This window comes from Thunnus maccoyii, chromosome 1 (assembly GCF_910596095.1).
Source record: "Thunnus maccoyii chromosome 1, fThuMac1.1, whole genome shotgun sequence".
In the NCBI taxonomy this organism is placed as follows: domain Eukaryota; kingdom Metazoa; phylum Chordata; class Actinopteri; order Scombriformes; family Scombridae; genus Thunnus; species Thunnus maccoyii.
Genome location: NC_056533.1, coordinates 38,264,313 through 38,292,080, shown reverse-complemented (window position 1 = coordinate 38,292,080; position 27,768 = coordinate 38,264,313). Strand labels below are relative to the sequence as shown.

Here is a 27,768-nt window from a genome sequence, read left to right as displayed (position 1 = left end):
ATCATTATTCACACTCTCTGTCAGATCTGACACTCAACTATTGAATAATAATTCATAATAACTCAATGAACTACCAACTTTCTGAGTTAACAAAGACCTCAATGACTGATTAGTCAACTAATCAACTAAGATGAGACAGTATCTTTCATAAGATGACATTTTGATGAACAGGAGAACGTTTCTCATGCATCCCCTTCTTACTGATTTTCATTCTGCTTCTGAAACTTCAGCTGCTGAAAGTCTGGTCAAAATTAATAGTTTTTAAACTCTTTGATTTGTTAATTGTTTATTTGTATCAGGATGCAGCAGCAGAGAGCAGACTCTCCTGAACCCAGCTGTGTGTCCATGAAGAGTGACTGGTCTATGGGTCGTATTATTGACTTTAAAGATGGACAACCTGCTGATGGAAGGTAAGAATGTAAAACTGAAATTTGTTATTATCTCCTGAGAAGAGGAATCATTTCCTGGTTCAGAGCTTCATACACTGTTGTCGAACTAAACAATAGATTGTTGTGACTTCTGAGAGAACCTACTCATCTAATATGCTCTTTCTGTCTCTCTTCCTCCTTCTCAATCCATCGTTTCTGTCTTTGTGTATGTTTACTGTATGTTACTTCATGCACCTTCAACCTTGTGGGACTTCTGTCAGGTGGAAACTATAACTTGTTGATCTACTGTGGCTTTGATTGTACCTCAATTGTACATCGCTTTACACAAACATGTCTACCAAATTCATTAAGTAAATGTAAATCTAGTCTGAGTCCACTTGACATGCTTCACAATAAACACAGCTGCTCAGGATGTGCTCAAAGGTTCCCTGAATGGGGTAAAGAGGACACACTGATGTCTCACTCCTGTTCCCAGAATGAAGGTTAGACAGACTCTAAAAACACATCATACACAGCCTGGATCATGAACTTAATGTGTTGGAAAGAGCATGAGAGCTTCCACTCCAGCTCACTCTCTCACTGGGTCCATGCTCCCTGCTTACCCATACTCACCATATTTGTGTTGCAAGACTCATTGATGCCTGTCCAAACATCCTTCAGGACTAATGGTACAGAAACTCAAGAGTCTTGCCCAATCTATCACTACCATAACCATCAAAGCTTTATGCCTCAACCTTGACAATGTTCACAATGTTCACTGCTTCTTAGCATCTCCACTTCCTCTCTGATCGCACATCCATGCCTGTGCCCATCACTTTAGTGTCAAAGGAGTCCTGGTACTGCAGGATCTCTCAGGGGACCGTGAACTCTTTGTTCAGGCTGCTTACAGGTAAGCCAGATAAGCCTGACTTGTGCACGCTAGTGAGCTGAGCCACAAGTTCCTGGATGGTTGACTGAACAGCAGCTGTATCTCGAAAACTGCAGTCAAAGATCTTGCCAAGGTTTTTGACTGGTTTCTCTAAGATTTAGTGCCTTCCTGATGAGCTGGGTGATCCCTCCTTTATGCACTGATATGTCTTTGAAAGAGTCCTTGAGGAGAAACTCTGAAAACTCTGACTATGAGAGCAAAGAATATCCATCTGAACTGCTCGATCATGTTGGAGCTCGCCTTCTTGGGAATTAGACTGCATACCTTCACTGCTCTGCAACAACTGCCTTACATCAGATAATTCTCAAGATCTTACACAGCAGTCATGGGAGATTTAGGCTGAATTTCTAAATGGTTAATGGTCAATGGACTGCATTTATATGGCATTTTTATTCAAAGCACTTTACAATATTCCTCTCATTCATGTGTTCACTCACACACTCGCACACTCGCACACTAATGGCTTTGGTTCTTCCATGCAATGCACTGGCTTAATCAACAGGAGCAATTGGGGTTCAGTGTCTTGCTTAAGGACACTTTGACACAATTTGAGGATTCTTCTCCTCTGGCAAATGCTAGTGCCACAGCCGTCCTCTTGGTCTGTACTTTTTATTGGGTCCTCCACTGCAGCCCAGAGCAGAGCTGGCTCTTGCTGCTCCCCCACCTCTTGGGCTTCCTCAGATCACACTCAAGTGATTCACCAGGGCCACCACAATAGGCCAACCACCTCTAGTTAATGCTCCCTAACTGGGTGTTCAGAAACAATACAAAGTGAATGTTAGAGGTGATGTGATTGCATATAAAGTCAAGGAAAATATGCGATTAAATGTGAAATCGCTTGGGCTGTTGAGAACTGATTTGAAGACATGTCCACATGAGTTTAAAATGTTTTAACCAGAGCGAAATGTACAGAGAGGAGGATAAAGGAGAGACTGGAGGGAGACTGAATCAGAAGCTGAGCTGAACACAAACACACAAAGTCAGGGCATACATTGATAGCTAGCATACAGTTGATATTTGTAGAGTTGGTACATTGGCTGTTTGGGGTGATTAAACTCCCTGATCTTCATTTGCTCCCGTGTACTTGATGCTTCAGGGTTCAAAGCTTTTGTTGCATCTGATGGATCTTGGGTGTTCTCAGTTCAACGTTTAGGGGGTTTAGGCTGCTTTATCCCCCACTAGGCCAAATCTTTCTCTCTTCAGTTTGATTCTGACATTTCAACTGGAAGTCAATCCTGCATTTTTTGGGGTGTCAACTACATGCTTTTTGTCACTCCTTTGTATGTATCAAAAAGCAGCGGCAGAGAGCAGACTTTCCTCCGTGCTATGGGTCATCTGATCAGCTTTAGTATTGGACAATCTGTTGATCAAAGATAAGAATCTGACATCTAGTAATCAGATCAGCATTTAAAGGAGTTCATTTTGTCATCATAACAGAACTTCAGCTGTGTGCAAATTTGGGTCATTGATGTCCTTAAACATTTTTTTTGTCCACAGAGTTCTCCAACAGAGCTCAGAGGTTCCCAGTGATCAGTCTACCCAGCAGCATCAAACACACCTGGACACCATATTTATGGTGTGTACATATACAAACACTCCTCTCCTATTAACTCGATCAAGCAAAGATGAAATACTGAAGTACCATTCAGGTCCTTACAATGTCCATGCTGCTATGTTTAGACCAGCAGGCCTTCAGACTGACAGATGGATCACATGTTGTGCTCTACCAGTTTATATTAAATGTTTAGTTTATCTTTCGTTCCAGCTGCTGGAGGAGAACATCATCACTTTTGTGAAGAACGAGCTGAAGAGAGTCCAGAGGGGTCTGAGTCCAGATTACCCAGAATGCATAGAGAGTCAGAGTGAGGATGAGGAGGTGTTGGATGGTGAGGAGGAGGAGCAGAGGAGGTGCAGCAAAGAGGCATTTCTTAAGATCACAGTGCACTTCCTGAGGAGAATGAAGCAGGAGGAGCTGGCTGACCGTCTGCAGACCAGTAAGAGGATTTTAACAGATTTAACATGATGGAGAGGAAATGGAGGCAACATGGGAGAGGTTTATCTATCTACTAAAGCAAGGAATCTCTGTATGTCTGTGTGTCCTTTGCATATCTCTTGAAGGTGTATGGCTGGGGAAAAAAGAGAGTGCCTTGTCGAATTCGGTGCAATTTTGACAAGCAGCCCAATAAATATTAATAAATTTAAACTCTGAATAAAAAAGCCATCAGCTGCTCCACTCTGCAGCAGCAGGGCAGGGCTTCTGGGCTCTGCAAAGGCATGTCATGATCAGATCTGTACAACCCTGCCATGAAAGCGACAAGAGGAGGACAATTCTCTTCATTTCATTCATAAAAGTTAGGCTTTGTTGTGGGTTTCCTGACAAACTGAGAGCACAAGCATGCAACAGTGCCAGAAGGCTTTATCTGAGAGAGAGAGAACCTGTGAGTGACAGAAATACAGTGTTATTTTTTGATTGGTTTACAGTGGTTATGCTCTAGAGCACAAATAAACAACCATCAACTGAGGAGACAGACACTCTTTTGGTGCAATTTGGACACGTGACATGTTTAATAAAGTTTGAATGAACAAGAGAACAGTGAGCCGCTCAGCTCTGTGTATGAATGTAGCGGGAACTGTTTGATACAAACACCGTCACATAACAGTGGGGTGGGAATTTTGGGCCCTGCTGATATGTTTGTCAATTGATATATATATATAGTTCTCAAGAAATAATAAGCAATCAGCCTATCCCAAACAGGCACGTCTTGACTGGGCACTGCACTAGTATATCAAACTAAACTCTGCTGTAAATATTCTGCACACATCTGCATCAGATCAGAGGCTGTTTGTCCTCCACTGATGAGCTGAATAAAACTGATGGAAGAGGAAAAACTATACAAACACACTTACATGTTCAAATTTCTAGACTTTCTGAAGGATCCACTCTCTGATTTAATTTGTTGTTTGTTCACTCAGGAACTCCTGCTGCACATTGTCAAAATAAACTCAAGTCTAACCTGAAGAAGAAGTTCCAGTGTGTGTTTGAGGGGATTGCTAAAGCAGGAAACCCAGCCTTTCTGAATCAGATCTACACAGAGCTCTACATCACAGAGGGAGGGACTGCAGAGGTCAATGATGAACATGAGGTCAGACAGATTGAAACAGCATCCAGGAAACCAGACAGACCAGAAACAACCATCATATGTGAGGACATCTTTAAAGACTTACCAGGAAGAGGTGAACCAATCAGAACAGTGATGACAAAGGGAGTGGCAGGCATTGGGAAAACAGTTTTAACACAGAAGTTCACTCTGGACTGGGCTGAAGACAAATCCAACCAGGACATACAGTTCACATTTCCATTCACTTTCAGAGAGCTGAATGTGCTGAAAGAGAAAAGGTACAGCTTGGTGGAACTTGTTCATCACTTCTTTACTGAAACCAAAGAAGCAGGAATCTGCAGGTTTGAAGAGTTCCAAGTTGTGTTCATCTTTGACGGTCTGGATGAGTGTCGACTACCTCTGGACTTCCACAACAATGAGATCCTTACTGATGTTACAGAGTCCACCTCAGTGGATGTGCTGCTGACAAACCTCATCAGGGGGAAACTGCTTCCATCTGCTCGCCTTTGGATAACCACACGACCTGCAGCAGCCAATCAGATCCCTCCTGAGTGTGTCCACATGGTGACAGAGGTCAGAGGGTTCATGGACCCGCAGAAGGAGGAGTACTTCAGAAAGAGATTCAGAGATGAGAAGCAGGCCAGCACCATCATCTCCCACATCAAGACATCACGAAGCCTCCACATCATGTGCCACATGCCAGTCTTTTGCTGGATCACTGCTACAGTTCTGGAGGATTTGTTGAAAAGCAGAGAGGGAGGAGAACTACCCAAGACCCTGACAGAGATGTACATCCACTTCCTGGTGGTTCAGACCAAAATGAAGAATGTCAAGTATGATGGACGAGCTGAGACAGATCCACACTGGAGTCCAGAGAGCAGGAAGATGATTGAGTCTCTGGGAAAACTGGCTTTTGAGCAGCTGCAGAAAGGCAACCTGATCTTCTACGAATCAGACCTGACAGAGTGTGGCATCAATATCAGAGTAGCTTCAGTGTACTCAGGAGTGTTCACACAGATCTTTAAAGAGGAGAGAGCGCTGTACCAGGAAAAGGTGTTCTGCTTTGTCCATCTGAGTGTTCAGGAGTTTCTGGCTGCTCTTCATGTCCATCTGACATTCACCTACTCTGGAGTCAACCTGTTGGCAGAAGAACAAACAACATCCCAGAGTTTCTACCAGAGTGCTGTGGACGAGGCCTTAAAAAGTCCAAATGGACACCTGGACTTGTTCCTCCGCTTCTTCCTGGGTCTTTCACTGCAGACCAATCAGACTCTCCTACGAGGCCTGCTGACACAGACAGGAAGTAGCTCACAGACCAATCAGAAAACAGTGGAGTACATCAAGAAGAAGATCAGTGAGAATCTATCTGCAGAGAGAAGCATCAATCTGTTCCACTGTCTGAATGAATTGAATGATCATTCTCTAGTTAAGGAGATCCAAAAGTACCTGAGTTCAGGACGTCTCTCCACAGATAAACTGTCTCCTGCTCAGTGGTCAGCTCTGGTCTTCATCTTACTGTCATCAGAAAAGGATCTGGATGTGTTTGACCTGAAGAAATACTCTGCTTCAGAGGATGCTCTTCTGAGGCTGCTGCCAGTGGTCAAAGCCTCCAACAAAGCTCTGTATGTGCATACAGAATTATCCAGATTAATGTATTTTATTCTTTTGACAAGGAGGACGACTGATGTTTGCAATTGTTTTCTTTTATTCTGCTGATTCCTCTTCAGGCTGAGTGGCTGTAACCTCTCAGAGACAAGCTGTGCAGCTCTGTCTGCAGTTCTCAGCTCCCAGTCCTCTAGCCTGAGAGAGCTTGACTTGAGTAACAACAACCTGTGGAATTCAGGAGTGAAGCAGTTGTTTGCTGGTCTGGAGAGTCCACACTGCAGACTGGAAACTCTCAGGTCATTTTTATTACCATAGAAAAAGAGAATTTTTAAACAAAAAATGAAATTAAATCAGAAATATGATGAAAACTAACTTGGCTAATTAAATCACTATAATCACACAGTGAATATAATTGGAATGAAAAATATGAACATAAAACATCAGTAAATTTCTATTAAATCTTCTTACTATCTTTAGATTTGCCGTTGAACAATATTTAACTTTAAAGACATTTCTTCTGCCAGTGTAAAAACAGAATGGCATCACATTAAAACCTGAGCTTCAGCAACTGCAGCCTCCAGTAAAAACATGTGCTTTCTCTCCTACTACTTACCTAAAATGTAGCTGCATGATACCAACATCCAGCAGGTGGCACTGAGTGTAACGCACACAACAAAGATAAAGGCCTGAAGGACAAAATACTATTTATTGAGTTGAGAATTTTTTAAAGCTCATTAGAGCAACTCATGTGTGTGTTCAGTCTGTCAGGATGTCTGATAACAGAGGAAGGCTGTGCATCTCTGGCCTCAGCTCTGAGCTCCAACCCCTCCCATCTGAGAGAGCTAGACCTGAGCTTCAATCATCCAGGAGACTCAGGAGAGAAGCTGCTATCTGCTAGACTGAAGGATCCACACTGGAGATTGGACACTCTCAGGTATGGACATATGGACAGACAGCCTGACTAACTGAGGGACTCTGGTTCATGTTTAATGGTGGATATGAATGAAGGTGTATGAAGCTGATTGTGACTTTGTCTCTTTCTCCAGGATGGACCATGGTGGACTGCAAAGACTGAAACCTGGTCTGAAGAAGTGTGAGTGTGTTTTCAGTTTTATTTACGAGAACACAGCCTCAATGCTGCACTGGACTGTTGGACTGAAGTACAATGACACGTTTCATTCAGAATTTAGCTTCTGTTTTCTGTCATTGTGGCTGGAAAGATGTTAGAATTCAATCACTTCATTGAAATATTGACAAACACCACAAACTGAACACAGTGATTCAACAAAAGTAAATACATTTTATGGAGAGTGGAGCAGACAGGAAGCCAACTTCGTCTGGGTCTTTTGGCTGTCAGTGATATTATAGAAGAGTTTTGTTGCCTTCAGGTGCTGCTCATAAGCTTGTACTTTAGAAGTTTGACTGATAGAAGTCATTGTGTACTCTTCTGTTCTCTGGAGGTCAGTGTGTTTAGAAAATTAGGGTCAGTTGTTTTAAGGCTTTTTGCCTGTTTTCCAGGTGCAGATGTGATGCATTCTATTCCAAACATATGAGCTGTGTTTATCAAACAGTCGAGGCAGTGGCAGTCACAGTTTGCGCTCTATTTTCATGCCACTGCAGAATTCAGAGTGCAGTAGCGTAGTGGCAAAATGCTATTTCCCTGCAACACACTAAGGTTATGTCCTCAACTCGGTATCTTGGTGACTCACCTTGCGCCACAGTGGGAGGAAAGGTGAGGAGAGGGTGTGGTGATGCAAACCCAGTGATCCACTGTAGTCTTGGTGCCAACAATGAGTGCGCCTCACACTGTCCACTGCTCGCCTGCTCAGAGCAGGTCAAAAGCTCAGCGCTATTATGTTCCACATTATTTTGTCACTTTATTTGGTGAAGGCACACTCATTTAAACCTCTCTGAGATCACACAAATGTTTTGCTCGTCTTTAAACTTTCCAGACAATTTTTGTTTTCTGGTAAAGGAATGGATCCCGTTGAGACTGACTGAATAAATGAATGAATAAATAAATATGATACTAATGATTCTTACCATGCATCAGTCATCCATAACAGCTAACATCATGTACTGACGGCCTTTACTTTACACTGAGGATTCTCTGGAAAGCCATCTGCAGTCTCTATTGGAATAATTTTTCACACTTTCAATACACAATTACACACACATATCTGCTGTTTAACTGTGTGCAACCAGCAGCACTGTTGCAAAATAACCACAGAAACCTCCATTCTACATGAAACATAACTTTCTTAAAGTTATGATTAATTATTCTGTACAGTTTTTAATGCAAATCAATAGGTCTGGCCTAAGTGTTGCTGGGGGGGCTCCATGTAGACATGTGGCTGTGATGATCAACATGATAGACAGAGTAGTTTGGGTTAAATTTTATACAAAAGTGTGTTATTTTAAAAACCCCAAACATACACAGGATCATGGTCATTTTTGCATGTAAAACAGTCAAAGTAAAAGGATTTAAACTTTAAAAATAATTTAGGAAATAAAAAAAGAACATGCAAAATACTAGATATGGCACTATGGATGTATTTGAATGCAGGTAGTTATTGTGATGTGATGTGATCATTGTGATGTCAAGTAAAATTGTGAGCTATTATTCACGGAAAACATGGTGCGTGATGGTGATTACTGGATCATCAATATGCCCAGAGAAGTGAAGTCATTATCATTATTATCATTAAGTCATTATTATGAGTAATTATCAGCTCTTAGCAATACATTTTGGCTACTGTATTCATAGTTGAAACTCTTTACGTCCCAGACAGCAACAAGTTTCCTCTGAGGAAAACTGTCTGCAGGATTCCTTAACTGTCAGTGCATGATGATGGGGAAGGCTGTGTTTAAAGGGGATGAAAGTAGCAAATGTGATTGGCCACGATTGTCACAGCCTCCAACACACCCACCTATAATGTATGATGATGTATTTCTGTTAAACACCTGGATCCAGGTGTGCCAAGGTTATTAAAGTCTTTAGTGTTGATGTTCTAACTGAAGTGTTGAATTTACATTTAGACAAACATCAGATGCAGCTGGAATGAAATTTAAGATTAAATGTGACAAAAAATTCTCACCACAAGGTCAACTTACTCTGCATTTCCAAAGCTTTCAGTCACATGTCATGGCCTTCCTCAGCGGATGAAGTTGCTCAGTTGTCATGGAGATGGTTTAAGTTTGAATGGCTAAATTGTCTATCATTCTCTCCATCAGATGCCTGTGAACTGGAACTGGACACAAACACAACAAACATAAAACTCAAACTGTCTGACAACAGGAAGGTGACACATGAGGAGGAGGATCAGTCATATCCTGATCATCCAGACAGATTTGAGGGGTGGCCTCAGCTGCTGTGTAGAAATGGTCTGACTGGTCGCTATTACTGGGAGGTCGAGTGGAGAGGAAGAGTTTATATATCAGTGACTTACAAAGGAATCAAAAGGAGAGGAGACAAAGATGACTGTGTGTTTGGAAGGAATAATCAGTCCTGGAGTCTGTACTGCTCTGATGATTGTGGTTACTCTGTCTGGCACAATAAGACAGGAACATCCCCCCCCTCCTCCTCCTCCTCTCCCCCCTCTTCCTCCTCCTCTGTCTCTAACAGAGTAGCAGTGTATGTGGACTGTCCTGCTGGCACTCTGTCCTTCTACAGAGTCTCCTCTGACACACTGATCCACTTCCACACCTTCAACACCACATTCACTCAGCCTCTGTATGCTGGGTTTGCAGTCTGGTCAGGTTCAGTGTCTCTGTGTCCACTATAGGAGGGAGAGTCTCTCCTGTGTACAGAAACTCTGCTGACTGAAGAGCAGCTGCTGAAGTCAAACATCACACACAATAGTGGAGGCTCGTCCATAGAGGCAGAGGATGTTGCTCCTCCTCTTTTTTTGAAAAGCAAGAGGGAGACAAAAACATAAAAAAGAGTAATTGGTTGAAATAAACCATTAATAAATCTCAGTATCATTAATGAAATATTTATTCTCTCTTCTTTGGAAAAAATCCATTATTGAAATTCTGATTAAATTGCCTCAACAGCAACATCTGCAGGTCTGGCAAGAGGGGAGAGGGCAGTGTGTGTGAAGTGATGAGAGGAGAGCAAAGGAGGATGGGCTCCTGCTGTCCTCCTTAGGGTGGGATCTCTTATATCAATTTAATGTACTTCATTTTTTCATGCTCATCTGTTATTGGCCAAATGTAAAATGACGCTCCAACAGAGGAGGTCCTCTGTAACCAATCAACAACCAGAATACAACATTGACATTGCGTTGGTCCAATGATAATGGCCAAGTTTCATCTTCAATTCTCTACCACTGTATGTGGCAAAGCAAAGATAAATACTGTAGCATATTAGAAAAATAAATTATAATGTGCAAATTGCATAGTACTTTTAAACACATCACTAAAAAAACTACATTTAATTTAGTACTTTTCAACAAAGTCCAAATTTCCTTGTTTCAGATTTATGTTTCCCTTTTTTATTGAGCAGTAGATAGCTACTTACTACAAGCCAATGCAACAACTTGGCTTGTTGTTGCAGCCCCGAGGGACTGTTAAGAACTGTTAATGCAGCAGAGATTATATAATGTGCTGCAGGTAGTTTGCCTGGACAGTTTGCCTGAAGCTGTTGAAGAATTACAGTGAGCCGCTCAGACTCACATGGAAAGAGCCTGATTAATCAGGAATGGATCCAATTTTTAATTGAGTTGTTCAGTCACCTGTTGATGTTGTGTGATTTGTGAATGAGTGTGCAGGAGGTCTGGCTGCTTGCTGGTGAGAATTTCTTCATTGTTCATTCTTAAGCTGAGCTGAATATGAGTAAAAAGCTTAAAGTAGCTAGAATTAAGACTTTTTAATCACTAAAAGCAACTAGAACAACAACAGTGTTAACACTGTCAGCTTTGTAGGCTATGTTTTGTATGTCTTGTATATAGATAAGAGTGAGTAAGTCATGTATCTGATAAATGTATTAATACTTTTTGATGTTAGCCTACACTTTTAGATCTGTGAATGTTTTAGTGTTCAGTCTTTCTTGTATTCAGCACTGATCTGTACCTGTATCAGATTATAAGCTTTGGGGTACTTATGTATGCTCTTAGTATACAGAAATATATAAAGAAACATGTGTAAATCATGAGATATATTGTCTGTTTTTGATGAGAACATGAATCTGTTGTCTCAGTAGAACAATACTATGAATTGGGTGTTAACTTTGTTGGTAAAATAACAAATTCCAAATAGGGCTGGGTATTGGTATTCAATACTGGTACTCGATCAAAATAACCCAGTACGTAGTATCTAAACTTCTCCAGTCAAACAATTCCTACATTCGATCCTTTTTGTAACCAGATCTAGAAAAAAAATTAATATTTGTATGGCTTTGCTTGCAGTGATTGGCTGCAAGCAAAGCCATACAAATATTCATCCTGAAATATCCTTCGATTTAATGCAACTTGTGATTGGCCCACTACCGTAGCAGCTACAACCTATACAGTCTGTGGTGATAATACTTAATTTACAGTTTTGTACACTAATTTAATGAATATTTCAATAATTTGAACACAAATCTATTCATCTAAAAATAATTTGGATGGGGAGGAGTGGTGGCATTTTAAGCAAGTGAATGCTTCTATTCACATGATAAGTATTGAATGAAGTAGGAAAAAAAAGGTATCAAATGAAGTACTCTATTAGTATTGGTGTCACCTTAAGGGTACTGGTGTTGGTACTGGTATAATAATTTTTTAAACAATATCGAGCCCTAATTCTGAACCACTCCAGGGCTAAAATGAGCACTTCTTTGTTTAGAAAAAATATGTTTAAATGTCTTTTTTTGTTTTTGAAAGGAAATTGTTTTATTGATATATAAAATTGTTCCCCCCCTCTGATATCATTGGTTGGGGGGCAATGAGATAGTATGATGCGGTTTGTTGTAAGATTCCATTTCACATTCTGTTTGGATATGGGTTGCTATAATTCAACAAGTTATGCTATAAATTATGTTGATGTATGGTTTTTTAAAATTTTGTTCCATGTGTCCCTTTTTAACTTTGAGTAAAAAAGCATCTAAAGGTCTCTGCATGGCCCTGCATTTGAACATAAGAATATAACATAATTGAACATAATATAGTAGAGATAAGTAGCCAACTAGTGTAAAATAACATGATGCTGTGGGTTGGTTTTTCTCCTGTCCTCCCCAATTTTTTGAGCCACCAGCTGGCACTGACACACTCTGCACTGTGAAGCAGATCTGTCTCAGACTCAAACACAATTATTTTTCCTCCTACATGATTCATTGATTTGTTTCATTTGACTCTGCTGTTGTTACTGTCAGGATCCGATGAGCAGCATGCAGCTCTATTCATGTTTTAATATGATAAAATCTGTCCACCTGTGGAAGCACAGGATGTTTTTGTGGTTCAAACATGTCTTTTATCACATAATTGCCCCTCATGTATGTTAATGGGGAGGACAAATATTTGGAACACCACCACCCACTACAACCTCCATGAATAACTTTATCACCTTTCTGACAATGTCAATAAAATCTGAAAATGTATAAGTTTTGTAAAAGTATACTTTATGGCAGAGCTGATGTACTAGACTACATTAGATTACACAGTTGTTCCTAATACTGTGTGTGTGTGTGTGTTTGTGCCTGTATGGTAGCACTTGTTTCTTGTACAATTGGTTACATTTGCAGCTATAGGATGATAGGACAGGGGTTTCTATTTGATTGAGTTGATTTTTGGGGTTTTTGTAATTGCTGTCATGTATGTTTAATGTACGTTGGGTGCATGCGTCATTGATTCAGTTTCAGCATTTTACTCTTGTTTATATTGTTATATTTATATTTCTTATATTACCTAACTTCTCCTGTTTATGCCTATATTTTTATATTCTGTTGTTCCAATGTAAAGCACCTTGAACTTACTTGTAATGAAATGTGCTTTCTAAATAAAATTGCCATTGCCATAATAAAGTGGTCAGTAAGTGTATAATGAATATGATATATAAGTGTGGATATCTTTAAAGGTGCAATATATATCTGACTGGTAACCAGTGATGGAGGCTGGTACAGAAGAGATGTAGTCTCCCCTCTCGGTATCAGTGAGGAGCCTCGCTGCTGCATTTTGAACCAGCTGCAGGCGACTGACTGCCACATAAAGAGAGTTGGAGGTAACAAAAGCACATAGGACAGTCTCCAGATCTCAAAACAAAAAAGAAAGGGTTTTATTGTTGCAATAAAATTTATAAAGAAAAAGCTGCTGCTAATAACAGGATTAATTTAACAATTTTAACAAAGAATGACACTCAGATTTAGGACGTGTACTGAGATTTGAAGACAGAGGCCCAAGAAAACTGGCTGCTCTGCTACTTATAATGACTTCTGTCTTACTCTCAATGAGCTGAGGAGTTTTATTTAGTTTATTTATTTATTTGTCCATCCAGCATTTGATATTCTCAGCACAACTTCTTCAGTCCTAAAACACTCTGAGAGCTGATGTAAAAACAGAAACATCAGTGAAGAAAAAGCTGAGGGGATCTTCTGTAGAGGAAGTTTAATGAATTAATGAGGAAGAGATACAGAAAACAGAAATATTTATGTCTGACACAGAGCACCCACTAAGGTGCAGGTGGTCTCTGGTAAGAAAAGATCTCCATGGAGAAATGCCACGCTGGTCAGAATAGATAAAAGAGAGTGCCGAAATCTGAACACAGGTGGTGAAAAACGAATCTCCAGGTTCATTATGACATCTATAAAGAGAGACATTTATAATTTGGAACTGAGAAATGCAAGGCAGTCCTTTTTCTCTAACATCATTGCCAAAAACAGTAACAATGCACATACCTTGTTTGCTGCTGTCGACAGGCTAACAAATCCTTCTGTGTCAGCAGCCTCTGAACTTCTTTCCACCCGGTCTACAATGAGTTTGCCTCCTTCTTCACTGACAAAATTAAATAAAAGAGGATAATGGAACTAACAGGGGAAGTTCAGTTTCTTAAGAAACAAAACATGGAAAAGGAAAAAAGGATAACACTTCTGGGGAATAGAGTGGCCGACCTGGAGCTGTACTCCTGGATGAACAATCTTATCAACAGCAGCCTGAAGACCAGACACCAGTTCTACGCTGGGGTGGCTGTGGCCTCTGAGGGTACCACCGCTGGGCGTGGGGTCAGTGCTCCAAAGGAGCAACAGGTGGTTGGTTTCTTAGACAGCAAGAGTATTTCTGTTGACAACAGTGACATCGAAGCTTGTCACACCCTGCCCAACAAAAAAAGTGCAACACCAGCTATAATCATCCACTTCACCAACAGAAAGAAAAAGTATGTGCTCCTCAGATGAGGAAGGAAACTAAACTGATGTATACATCAATGAACTTCTCACCATAAAGAACATGGACATCGCAACGAGAGCGTGCATGTTAAAAAAACAAAAGATCCAGGCGACTTGGACAGCAAGCTGCAAAATATTCATTAAGCTGAATGAATCAACACCAAAAGCAGCGAAAGTTCTCATCATCAGGGACATCAATGAACTGGATAAATTCAATGAATGAATCCAGGGACAACAACAGAAGGTAATAGAAAAACTTAAATAGTGATTAATTCAAAACATTTAACACATCCATGACATGTTCGTAAAAAGGTCCTTCATCTATAGAATATGAAAAACTGGACATGAAAAACTTTCAAATAAACTGAATATAAATCACAAGATATGGAAAATCATATTGAAAATAATGTCTACAATAACACACAGAGTCATTATGAATACTACACAGAACAACAATTTAAAGGAAATGTCAAACTTTTCAAAAATCAAACATTGTTTAAGACAACTGGACAAGTAATTCACAGCAATAGCAATATCTGAGACTTGGCTTAGTGAGGAGCAAACTGATATGGTCAAAATTGAGGAAAATGAGATGTTTTTTTTATTAACAGGACTTAAAGCATGGGGGGTGGGTTGCTTTATACATTGATAAAAATCATAAAAGTAAATCTGTTAGTAAAATGTCACTGGTTATGGACTGGTTATGTTTATGGAATGCATCACAGTAGGAATTGAGATGGAGAAATAAAAAAATATATTAATAAGCTATGTATATAGAAAACCAGGATACAAATAGTTTTTTTCTTTGGGGATTTCAACACTGACTTGCTGAACCCACATGAAACACAATACAACTACAGAGTTCATCAATTCAATGTACAGTATAAGTCTATATCCCTAAATTAAACGGCCAACTGGAATAACAACACACAGTGCTACACTAATTGACAATATATTTACCAATGTTATTGATAAGAAAGTAGTGAGTGGACTACTAATAAATGACACAAGTGATCATCTGCTGGTCTTTGCAATCATACAGGGCTGTACTAGCACCAAGAAAGATGTTAAAATCTTCAAAATAATTAGACACAAAAAACAAGGTACTATTAGTTCCTTTGAAGAAGACCTAATGAAACAAGACTGGAATAAAGTCTATGTGAAAGATGTAGATGAAGCCTATAAATCATTTTTGTCAATTACAAGCTGAACACACATATAAAATATATAAAAACGAAATGACAAGAATTATGAGAAGCAGCAAAAGGGACTACTACAGTAAATTACTGAAGGACAACAAAAACAATATTAAAAATACATGGAAGGTATTAAATGCCGTTATTAAAATTAAACTGGGAAGGTAGGATACCCAAATCATTTCCTGACAAAGAATAACACAACTATTAATGACATGGCCTTGGTTGCAGATGAATTAAATCATTTTTGTCAGTGTTGGTCCTGGTTTAGTTAGGGAGATTGCAAAGACTGGTAGCAGAGATGATGTGGAAAGTACTCCCCTGTCTAACCAGCTACTTAGAGAATAGATATCAATGCATTCATATACAAAATTTCAAATCACAATTACTGAAGGTTACCTGTGGGGTTCCCCGGGGCTCAGTGTTGAGAGTGTGTTGTTTATTTTGTACATTAATAATATAAGTGAAGTGTCCAAAACATTGAATACTATTCTGTTTGCAGATGATACAAATTAACTTTGTTGTAAGGAGAACTTGGAAAAACTTTTGGATACAGTTGAAAAGGAGCTGAAAAAGAGTTTGATGCAAATAAACGTACACAGAATTTAAGTAAAATTAACTTTATAATCTTTGGTAATCGTTCAAATAACTCAAATAAGAAACTCATGATAAATGATGTAGAAATCAAAAGAGTGACTGAAATTGAATTTCTTGGAGTGATAATAGATATAAATTATGCTAGAAGCCACATATAAATTATATTAATGTTAAAATATCAAACTCAATTGCAATACTATATAAAGCCAAAGATCTTTTAAATCAAGCTTTGTTATACACCTTATACTGTTCCTTTATACTCCCATATATAACATACTGTGTGGAAGTGTGGGGAAATACATATAAAACAAACACTAATCCAATATTCATCCTTTTGAACTAAATGCATCACAGCCAAGGTGATCCAAGCTGTTAAGTGATGTTGTGATTGTGTGACACGTGATTTCCCTGAAACTGACTGGGTTTCTGACACAGGTTAGACTGGTTTTGATGCCACTGTAATGTTTGTTTTAGAAACAGACTCTGAAGTTATGAGGGTGTGACGGTGTCCTCAGATGAAATGCACACAGACACCAGGACTGACGAGGGAGAATGAGCAGCTTCTTCTCTCCCAATGTTTTCTCTAAACATGAAGATGGAAAGTGTCTGTAAGTTGACCTGAAGTGACTTCCGCAGGTGAGAATCCTACCAGAGAAATATGTAAATGTCTGATGAACGATCACTTTGATCATTGTGTTGAATCACTGTTTGACTGTACAGTAAAAATATTTCTGGATAATGATTGTCTGTTTCACAATATTTATTTAATCTTTCTGGTTTTACAGAAGATTTTGATTCCTGATTATTTGTTTCTTTGTGAGTTAACGGAGAGTAGCTTGAGAATGATTTCCTTGTTTTACTGTTAGTGGTTCTCAGGTTGAATCAACAACACTTTGAGTATAATCTGAGCTCACATCATTAGTGAAAAATGCAGGGAGTTTCAGAACTGGTTGGACAGCTTGGATCAACTTGGCTGTGGTGCATTTCAGTTCAAAACACAACCATCTTCCAACACTGAGACAGACTTGGTTTGACTGGAAGCTCTTTTGCAGTCCATGTTGAGAACTGTCCCAGAGGCTGCAGAGTCCTCAGATGGACCTGGTCAGTGTGACTGATGGGAAGAGCTGCTGCTTCACTATTTTCTACAGTTTTTGTGACATGTTAGAGTGACAAATGAGAGCTAATGTGTCCTTTGATGAAACCTTGTTGTATTGACTAAGTGCAGCTCTCCCAGCAGCTGTTTCTCTGATATGGATCAGTTTTCTGCCCTCTGTGTTTCCGCGTCTGACAACTGGCCCCAGGCGCTGCACTGTGGCTGCCCAGTGCTCCTAGTGTATAAGACGGGTCAAATGCGGAGGATCAAGTTCATTTCGATGTTTGTGAGTGCTGAGAAATGACAATAAAGAAATCTTAATCTTAATCTTAGAAGGTCAGGAAGGAAATAAAGAAGGAAAGAAGCAAAGGCAGCAGAAAGGTTGGAATGAATATAAAACAAAGTAAAAAGCTATAACCAATATTTCAGTGAAGTACAGTTCAATAAGGAGAGATCAGTTGAAAGTGAATAACAACATTTATTGTGAATTGCAACAGAGATTTTGGCGATTGGACTTGGTCGATGTGAGGCAACTTCTTAATGAAGATAGGAGATAGGACAGGATCTGGAATCTTGACACTGGTGGTTGAGGAATGAGCCAGTAGATGGCTGATGGACCTTTAGTTGGGTCTGTCTGGACGACACAAAGGACATGGTGGTGATGGGGAGGAGGTGGGCTGCATAATAGTAGGTTTGAAAGACGGAGTGCAGAATTGCCACGATATTTAAAGAGCAGCACTAGTGGTCTGATTGGCTACAGGAGCGCAGGCAGAAAGATCAATGGTCCGGTATGGTGACGACAGAATCGTGAATGAAGGCATTTTGACAGCATGGAAAGTGACAGAGAAATAGAACAGATGAAAATAGCAATGTTCACCCATGATAATTTAAGGCAGAGTGTGATGATAGAGATCTTCCTTACTGACCTTGTGCCAAAGCTTAATTTGAGTAAAATATCATGGTTACTTTTTTGGCTTTCCAAAGGCCAAACACCAGATTCAAAGAGACCTGTAATGGTTTAATTTAGTAGAAAATTGAATCCACAAATAAACACAGAGATGTAAGATGGTTGTGTTTTGCATAAAACGCACCACAGCCAAGTTGATCCAAGCTGCTGAGTGATGTTGTTGGTAAGAGATACTAACAGCAGCAAATGATGCTCGCCTGATCTTTAGCTCATTAGATGTTCAGTTGGCATCATCTTGTGGACAGATAGTAGAACTACATCATGTGATCTGTGATTTCTCTGACACTGACTGCGTTTCTGCCACAGGTTAGACTGGTTTTGACGTCACTCTAAAGTTATTAGGGTGTGACAGAATGTGGCCAGTGTTTCCTCTACACATGAAGGTGGAAAGTGTCTGTAAACTGACCTGAAGTGACTTCAGCAGGTGAGAACCCTACCAGAGAAATCTGTAAATGTCTGATGAACATGATCACTTTGATCATTGTGTTGAATCACTGTGTGAACAGTAGAAATGGTAGAAATGTTTCTGGATGATGATTGTCTGTTTCACAATATTTATTTATTTCTTCAGGTTTTACAGAGGATTTTGATTCTTCATTATTTATTTCTTTATGAGTTAGAGGAGAGCAGTTTGAGAATGATTTCCTTGTATTACTGTTAGGGGTTCTCAGGTTGAATCAACAACACTTTGCAAACTGAGCTCACATCATTAGTGAAAAATGCAGGAAGTGTCAGAACTGGTTGGACAGCTTGGATCAACTTGTCTGCATTGCATTTGGTTTGACTAGAAGCTCTTTTGCAGTCCATATTGTGAACTGTCCCAGAGGCTGCAAAGTCCTCAGATGGACGTGGTCAGGGCGACTGATGGGAAGAGCTGCTGCTTCACTATTTTCTACAGTTTTTGTAACATGTTAGAGAGATGAATGAGAACTAATGTGTCCTGTGATGAAACCTTATTGTATTGACTGAGTGCAGCTCTCCCGGCAGCTGTTTCTCTGCTATGGATCAGTGTGAGGACAGAGAGGAGGGAGTCCCTCCCTCTGAAAGCTCTCTGTGTGGGGAACATGACAGCCAGACCAGAGCTCAAAGGTGAGATGAAGATCTCTAACTGTCCATGACTGTTCTCTACTCACATCACTCCACCATCATTACTCACAGTCACTATCAGATCTGACACTCCACTACTGAATAAGAGCTCAGAATAATTCAGAGTGAACTACTGACTTTCTGTGTTAACAAAGACCTCAATGACTGATTAGTCAACTAATCAACTAAGATGTAACAGCATCTTTCATCAGATGACATTTTGATTAACAGGAGAACGTTTCTCACTGTCTTCTTACTGATTTTCAACCTCCCTCTAAAACTTCAGCTGCTGACAGTCTGGTCAAAATTAATAGTTTTTAAACTCTTTGATTTGTTAATTATTTGTTTGTATCAGGATGCAGCAGCAGAGAGCTGACTCTCCTGAACCCAGCTGTGTGTCCATGAAGAGTGACCGCTCCATGGGTCGTCTTATTGAGTTTAAAGATGGACAACCTGCTGACGGAGGGTAAGAATTTAAAACTGAAGTATGGTATTATCAGACTCCCTGGAGAGGAGGAATCAGTGCATTGTTTCAGCGGTGACATCACAGTGTACACCTGTGCAACAGTCACATATTAGAGTTCAGCGTTATAAGACACCAAACTGAATGAACAGATTTATAACTGATAGAAAGGACTGTTAGACACGAGAATGTTTTCCATTTATTGAAGATGAGATAAATTCAAAAATGGCTCATTAAAGACAAATCAAAGAAAGACTATCGATTCTCATTGTGATTCTGATTCTGATTCTGATTCTGTTTCTGCTTATCAATTCTGCGTCTTATCGCTTCCCAGTTTCGATTCCAATATGGGAAAAAAAAGTCAAACGTTTAGATAACAAAAATATCTTTATTCATTTAAGTGTTTACTTTGACTTTTATTGTCACTAAAAGAATGCAGATGAGGAGTTCCTGTATTTTGCTGAACAACAAGAAAAAGTCAAAAAGGAAAAGCAACAGCTTAATGACAACAGGAATACAGTAACTTACATGCATACATAGGGTGTTGCAGGCTGATGAAACACTCGGGCTTGGAGACCGCATGACATCAAACACTGTACAGTCTTTCAGATCTACGCCATTCTGCCTTAAATGTTTGGTCAGAATTTATGTGCAATCTGACTTGCTGCTAATTAGCTTCCCACATGAATTGCACTTTGCCTTGTTGTCGTTTTCTTTTCTAAAGTGAAGCTATACTTTTGAACGTTTACCGCAGTCCATTTTTCACTACTGATGTGACTTTAGCCATGCATGCTAGCTCGTATCTAAACAAACTGACACGCTGTTGCATTGTTGCCTGACGTATGTTCTGGCAGATAGCCACGTCCTTGCAGATATGTAGCCTTTGTTTACAATAATAAAGGGATATATTGTGTTTAGGCACTGATAAACAGAATCAAAATTAAAATTTCTTAATGATTCCTTTGGATTCTGAGTTTTGGAACTGTTTCTAATTTGGAACCAGTTCTCGATGCCCAACCTTAATCTTTCATCAGATGACATTTTGATTAACAGGAGGAGGTTACTTATCCACTGTCCTCTAACTGATTTTCATTCTGCTTCTAAAACTTCAGGGGCTGACAGTCTGGTCAAAATGAATAGTTTTTAAACTCTTTGATTTGCTAATTGTTTGTTTGTATCAGGATGCAGCAGCAGAGAGCAGACTCTCCTGAACCCAGCTGTGTGTCCATGAAGAGTGACCGCTCCATGGGTCGTCTTATTGAGTTTAAAGTAGGACAATCTGCTGATGGAAGGTAAGAGTTTGTTATTATCGGACTCTCCTGAGAAGAGGAATCAATATATTGTTTCAGCAGTGACATCACAGTGCACATCTGTGCAACAGTCACATGTTAAAGAGTTCAGTGTTATAAAACACCAACATTGTCACTATATCAATATGTGCTGGTAACTTTGAAAACATCACATCCAATAATTAGAGCGGCAGCAAACTTGGATGTGTCTGTCTTGAGCTAAATTCAAAGATGGACACTGCTGAGCAAACGTCAAAATTTTGATCTCAGGATTGATAAACTGAGTGAACAGATTTATAATTGACAAAGGATTTTTTGACACAAGAATGTTTTTCATTCATGGAAGATGAGAAAAATTCTAGAATGGCTCGATGACGACAAATCAAAGAAAGAAAGATTATCGATCATCATCAGAATCAAAATCAGAATCAAAATCAATTCTGATTTTGATTCTGATTCTGATTCTGATTCTGCTTATCGATTCCAGTTCTTATCGCTACCCAATTTCGATTCCAATATAGAAAAAAAAGTCAAATGTTTAGATAACAAAAATATCTTTATTCTTTTAAGTGTTTACTTTGACTTTTATTGTCTAGCTAAAATAATTTAATTCAAAGTCTTTTAACTGAACATTCTGCTTTTGTTTTGAGTGCTTTCTGTCTCATCTTTCCCTCAGTGACATAGTGTGCTCTCTCTGTAAAGGCTGATTCATACAGACATGTTCCACACGTGAGCACTAGTAAACAGGGTTGCAGTGTGGTAACTTTCCAGACTTGTACACCTGCATTGCACTGTGCCTTGTAGTCATTTTCTTTTTAAAAGTGAAACCACACTTTTGAGCATTTACCGCAGTTGATCTCTCACTACTGATGTGATGTTAGCTGTGCATGCTAGCTCGTAGCCAAAGAAATTGATACACTGTTCCATTGATGTGTGATGTAGACAGGTCCTGGAAGATAGCCACATCCTTGCAGATATGTAGCCTTTGTTTGAAATAATAAAGGGTTATAGTGTCTTTAGACACCGATAAGCAGATTCAAAATTAGAATTTCTTAATGATTCCGTTAGAATCTGAATTGTGTAACCAGTTCTAATCTGGAACCGGTTCTCAATGCCCAACCCTAATCTTTTATCAGATCACATTTTGATTAACAGGAGAACCCTACTCATCCACTGTCTTCTTACTGATTTTCATTCCGCTTCTAAAGCTTCAGCTGCTGACCATCTAGTGATAATTCATCTTTTTTAAATTCTTTTTATTTGTTAATTGTTTGTATCAGGATGCAGCAGCAGAGAGCAGACTCTCCCGAACCCAGCTGTGTGTCCATGGAGAGTGACCGCTCTATGGGTCGTCTGGTTGAATTTAAAGTTGAGCAACCTGCTGATGGAAAGTAAGAAAGTAAAACTGAAGTTTTTTATTATCTGACTCCCCTGAGAACGGAAATCACTTCCTGGTTCAGAACTTAATAGTCTGCTGTCGAACAAATAATACATTGTGACTTCTGAGAGAACCTGCTCATCTAATATGCTCTTTTTGTCTCTCCTCCTCCTTCTCTATCCATTGTCTGTGTCCTTTGCTATATGTTTACTGTATGTGTTACTTCATGCACCTTCAACCTTGTGAGACTTCTGTCAGGTGGAAAATATAACTGGTTGATTTACTGTGGCTTTGATTGTACCTCAACTGTACATCGCCTTACACAAACATATCTATCAAATTTATGAAGTAAATGTAAATCTAGTCCTAGTCCACTTCACATGCTTCACAATAAACACAGCTGCTCAAGATGTGCTCAAAGATTCTCTGACTGGGGCAAAGAGGATGTACTGATGCCTCACTTTGTTCCCAGAATGAAGATTAGACAGACTCTAAAAACACATCATACACAGCCTTTGTGTTGAGAGACTCATTGATGCCTGACCACACCTCCTCCAGGACTAAATGGAGCCTGTCTCTGCTCCAGGCCTAGTCATAGTGAATGGTACAGAAACTCAAGAGTCTTGCCCAATCTATCACTACTATCTGCATCAGAGCTTTATGCCTTAACATTGATAGACAATGTTCACTGCTTCTTAGCATCTCCTCTTCCTCTCTGATTGCACATCTATATGTGCGGCCAACACCTTGGTGTCATTGGAGTCCTGGTACTGCAGTATCTGTCAGGAGACCATGAACTCTTTGTTCAGGCTGCTTACAGGTATGCCAGGTAAGCCTGACTTGTACACACTAGTGAGCTGAGCTTCAAGTTCCTTGATGGTGGACTGAACAGCAGCTATATCTCCAGACTGCAGTCAAAGATTTTGCCAAGGCTCTTGACTGGTTTCTCTAAGATAGATTTGGTGCCTTCTGGATGAGCTGGGTGATCCCTCCTTTCTGCACTGATGTGTCTTTGAAGGAGTCCTTGAGGAGAAACTCTTCTCTATAAAAGTGAAAAATATCCATCTGAACTTACACCAGATGACTTTCAAGATCTTACATAGAAGTCATGGGAGATTTAAGCTGCATTTGTATATGGTTAATGGTCAATGGACTGCATTTATATACCACTTTCATTCAAAGCACTTTACAATGTCCTTATTATTCATGCATTCACTCATACACTTACACACTAATGGCTTTGGATCCACCATGCAATGCACTGGCCTAATCAACAGGAGCAATTGGGTTTTAGTGTCTTGCTTAAGGACACTTTGACACAATTTGAGGATCTCCGGCATTCTTCTCTTCTGGCAAAATGTTAGAGCCACAGCCGTCCTCTTGGTCTGTACTTTTTATTGGGTTGGCTGGTTCTTGCTGCTCCTCCACCTCCTTCCAGCTGGGCTTCCCCAGATCAAACTCAACTCAATTCACCAGCACCACTAGATAGGCCAACCACCTCTTATGCCTGCTCCCTAACTGGGTGTTCAGAAACAAGGTGAATGTTAGAGGTGAACTGATGGATCTTGGCTGTCCTCGGTTCATAGTTTAAGGGGTGTAAGTTGGTTTGTCCTCCACTAGGCCAAATCTTTCTCTCTTCAGTTTGATTCTGAGATTTCAACTGGACGTTAATCCTACATTTTTTTGTGTTAACACTACATGCTTTTTGTCACTACTTTGTACAAACCTTACTCATCCACTGTCTTACTGATTTTCATTCTGCTTCTAAAGCTTCAGCTGCTGACTGTCTAGTGATAATTCTTTTTTTTTTAAATTCTTTTTATTTGTTAATTGTTTGTATCAGAATGCAGCAGCAGAGAGCAGACTTTCCTGAACCCAGCTATGTGTACATGATGAGGGACCACGCTATGGGTCATCCTATCAGCTTTAGTATTAGACAATCTGTTGCTCAAAGATAAGAATTTGACATCCAGAAATCAGATCAGCATTTAAAGGAGTTGATTTTGTCATCATGACAGAACTTCTTTAATAAGCTGTGTGCAGATTTGAGTCATTAAATATCCTTAAATGTGATGTCTTCTCCACAGAGTTCAGCAGCAGAGCTCAGAGGTTCCCAGTGATCAGTCTGCCCAGCAGCATCTAACACACTTGGACTCCATATTTATGGTGTGTACATGTACAAACACACCTTTTCCTACTAACTCCATCAAGCACAGATGAAATACTGAAGTACCATTCAGGTCCTTACAGTGTCAATGCTGCTATGTTTAGACCAGCAGGCCTGTAGACTGACAGATGAATCACATGTTGTCTACTACCAGTTTATATTAAATGTTCAGTTTATGTTTATGTTTCAGCTGCTGGAAGAGAACATCATCACTTTTGTGAAGAACGAGCTGAAGAGAGTCCAGAGGGATCTGAGTCCAGATTACCCAGAATGCGTAGAGTGTCAGGGTGAGAATGAGGAGGTGTTGGACAGTGAGGAGGAAGAGCAGAGGAGGAGCAGTAGAGAGGCATTTCTAAAGATCACACTGCACTTTCTGAGGAGAATGAAGCAGGAGGAGCTGGCTGACCGTCTGCAGAGCAGTAAGAGGATTTTCACAGATTTAACCTGATGGAGAGGAAATGGAGGCAACATGGGAGAGGTTTATATATCAAACTCTACTGTATATATGCTGCACACATCTGCATCAGATCAGAGACTGCACTGATGAGCTGAATAAAACTGATGGAGGAGGAAAAACTATACAGACACACTTACATGTTCAGATTTCTAGACTTTCTATTAATTTGTTGTTTGTTCATTCAGGAACTCCTGCTGCACTGTGTCAACATAAACTCAAGTCTAACCTGAAGGAGAAGTTCCAGTGTGTGTTTGAGGGGATTGCTAAAGCAGGAAACCCAACCCTTCTGAATCAGATCTACACAGACCTCTACATTACAGAGGGAGGGACTGAAGAGGTCAATGAAGAACATGAGGTCAGACAGTTTCAAACAGCATCCAGGAAACCAGACAAACCAGAAACAACAATCAGATGTGAGGACATCTTTAAAGACTCACCTGGAAGAGATGAACCAATCAGAACCGTGATAACAAAGGGAGTGGCTGGCATCGGGAAAACAGTTTTAACACAGAAGTTCACTCTGGACTGGGCTGAAGGCAAAGCCAACCAGGACATACAATTCACATTTCCATTCACTTTCAGAGAGCTGAATATGCTGAAAGAGAAAAAGTATAGCTTGGTGGAACTTGTTCATCACTTCTTTACTGAAACCAAAGAAGCAGGAATCTGCAGGTTCAAAGATTTCCGGGTTGTGTTCATCTTTGATGGCCTGGATGAGTGTCGACTTCCTCTGGACTTCCACAACAATGAGATCCTGACCGATGTTACAGAGTCCACATCTGTGGATGTGCTGCTGACAAACCTCATCAGGGGGAAACTGCTTCCATCTGCTCGCCTCTGGATAACCACACGGCCTGCAGCAGCCAATCAGATCCCTCCTGAGTGTATTGGTATGGTGACAGAGGTCAGAGGTTTCACTGACCCACAAAAGGAGGAGTACTTCAGGAAGAGATTCAGAGATGAGAAGCAGGCCAGCACCATCATCTCCCACATCGAGACATCAAGAAGCCTCCACATCATGTGCCACATGCCAGTCTTCTGCTGGATCACTGCTACAATTCTGGAGGATGTGTTGAAAAGCAAAGAGGGAGGAGAGCTGCCCAAGACTCTAACTGAGATGTACATCCACTTCCTGGTGGTTCAGACCAAACTGAAGAACATCAAGTATGATGGAAGAGCTGAGACAGATCCACACTGGAATAAAAACAGTAAGAAGATGATTGTGGCTCTGGGAAAACTGGCTTTTGAGCAGCTGCAGAAAGGCAACCTGATCTTCTATGAATCAGACCTGACAGAGTGTGGCATCAATATCAGAGCAGCCTCAGTGTACTCAGGAGTGTTCACACAGATCTTTAAAGAGGAGAGAGGGCTGTACCAGGAAAAGGTTTTCTGCTTTGTCCATCTGAGCGTTCAGGAGTTTCTGGCTGCTCTTCATGTCCATCTGACATTCATCAACTCTGGAGTCAATCTAATGGCAGAAGAAAAAACAACATCCTTGTGGTCTGAAGTGTTCAGAGGGAAATCAACACGTTTCTACCAGAGTGCTCTGGACAAAGCCTTAAATAGTCCAAATGGACACCTGGACTTGTTCCTCCGCTTCCTCCTTGGTCTTTCACTGCAAACCAATCAGACACTTCTACGAGGCCTGCTGACACGGACAGGAAGTACAAAAAGTTGCTCACAGACCAATCAGAAAACAGTCGAGTACATCAAGAAGAAGATCAGTGAGAATCTGCCTGCAGAGAGTAGCATCAATCTGTTCCACTGTCTGAATGAACTGAATGATCGTTCTCTAGTGGAGGAGATCCAACAGTACCTGAGATCAGGACGTCTCTCCACAGATAAACTCTCTCCTGCTGAGTGGTCAGCTCTGGTCTTCATCTTACTGTCATCAGAAAAGGATCTGGATGTGTTTGACCTGAAGAAATACTCTGCGTCAGAGGATGCTCTTCTGAGGCTGCTGCCAGTGGTCAAAGCCTCCAACAAAGCTCTGTACATGCACACAGAACTATCCAGATTAATGTAGTTGTTTGTTTTTTGACAAGGAAGAAAACTAATGTTTTCAATTGTTTTCTTTTGTTCTGCTGATTCTTCTGTAGGCTGAATGGCTGTAACCTCTCAGAGACAAGCTGTGCAGCTCTGTCCTCAATTCTCAGCTCCCAGTCCTCTTATCTGAGAGAGCTTGAATTGAGTGACAACAACCTGCAGGATTCAGGAGTGAAGCTGCTGTCTGCTGGATTGGAGAGTCCACACTGCAGACTGGAAACTCTAGGGTCATTTTTATTACTATGAATTTAAAGTAAAGTTGAAGAGTCATTTAATATTCAATGAAGAGTCAATGTGCATACAGTCATAAAAATCTAGTATAATGGTAAATGTTAAATGGACTGAATTTATATAGCACCTTTCTAGTCTTCTGTTCACTCAGAGTGCTTTACACTACATGCCAACATTCAACCATTCACACACACATTCATATGCTGAAGGCAGAAATAGATGGAAGATGCTAAGTTGGCTAATTAAATTACTGCAGTCACACAGGGAACATCATTGGAATGAATAATATGATAACAATATAATAATATATAATGATATACAATAACAATATAATTACATAACACATCAGTAAAGTTTTATTAAATCTTCTTAGTATCTTTACTACTGCTGTGGAACAGTAT

At 40.1% G+C, this 27,768-nt stretch overlaps 1 protein-coding gene across 1 annotated transcript in view; it reads left to right on the top strand.

Annotated features, from left to right (window-relative positions):
- Positions 1–2,817: 2,817 nt before the first annotated feature.
- Positions 2,818–27,768, top strand: part of LOC121903275 (NLR family CARD domain-containing protein 3-like) — a 28,066-nt gene continuing 3,115 nt past the window's right edge. Inside the window, exons 1-6 of the mRNA XM_042420142.1 lie at positions 2,818–2,893; positions 3,083–3,311; positions 4,291–6,058; positions 6,164–6,337; positions 6,802–6,975; positions 27,190–27,363. Of these exons, the coding sequence (XP_042276076.1) occupies positions 2,891–2,893; positions 3,083–3,311; positions 4,291–6,058; positions 6,164–6,337; positions 6,802–6,975; positions 27,190–27,363 (2,522 nt within the window). The 5' untranslated portion in view covers positions 2,818–2,890. The remainder of the gene's footprint in view (positions 2,894–3,082; positions 3,312–4,290; positions 6,059–6,163; positions 6,338–6,801; positions 6,976–27,189; positions 27,364–27,768) is intronic.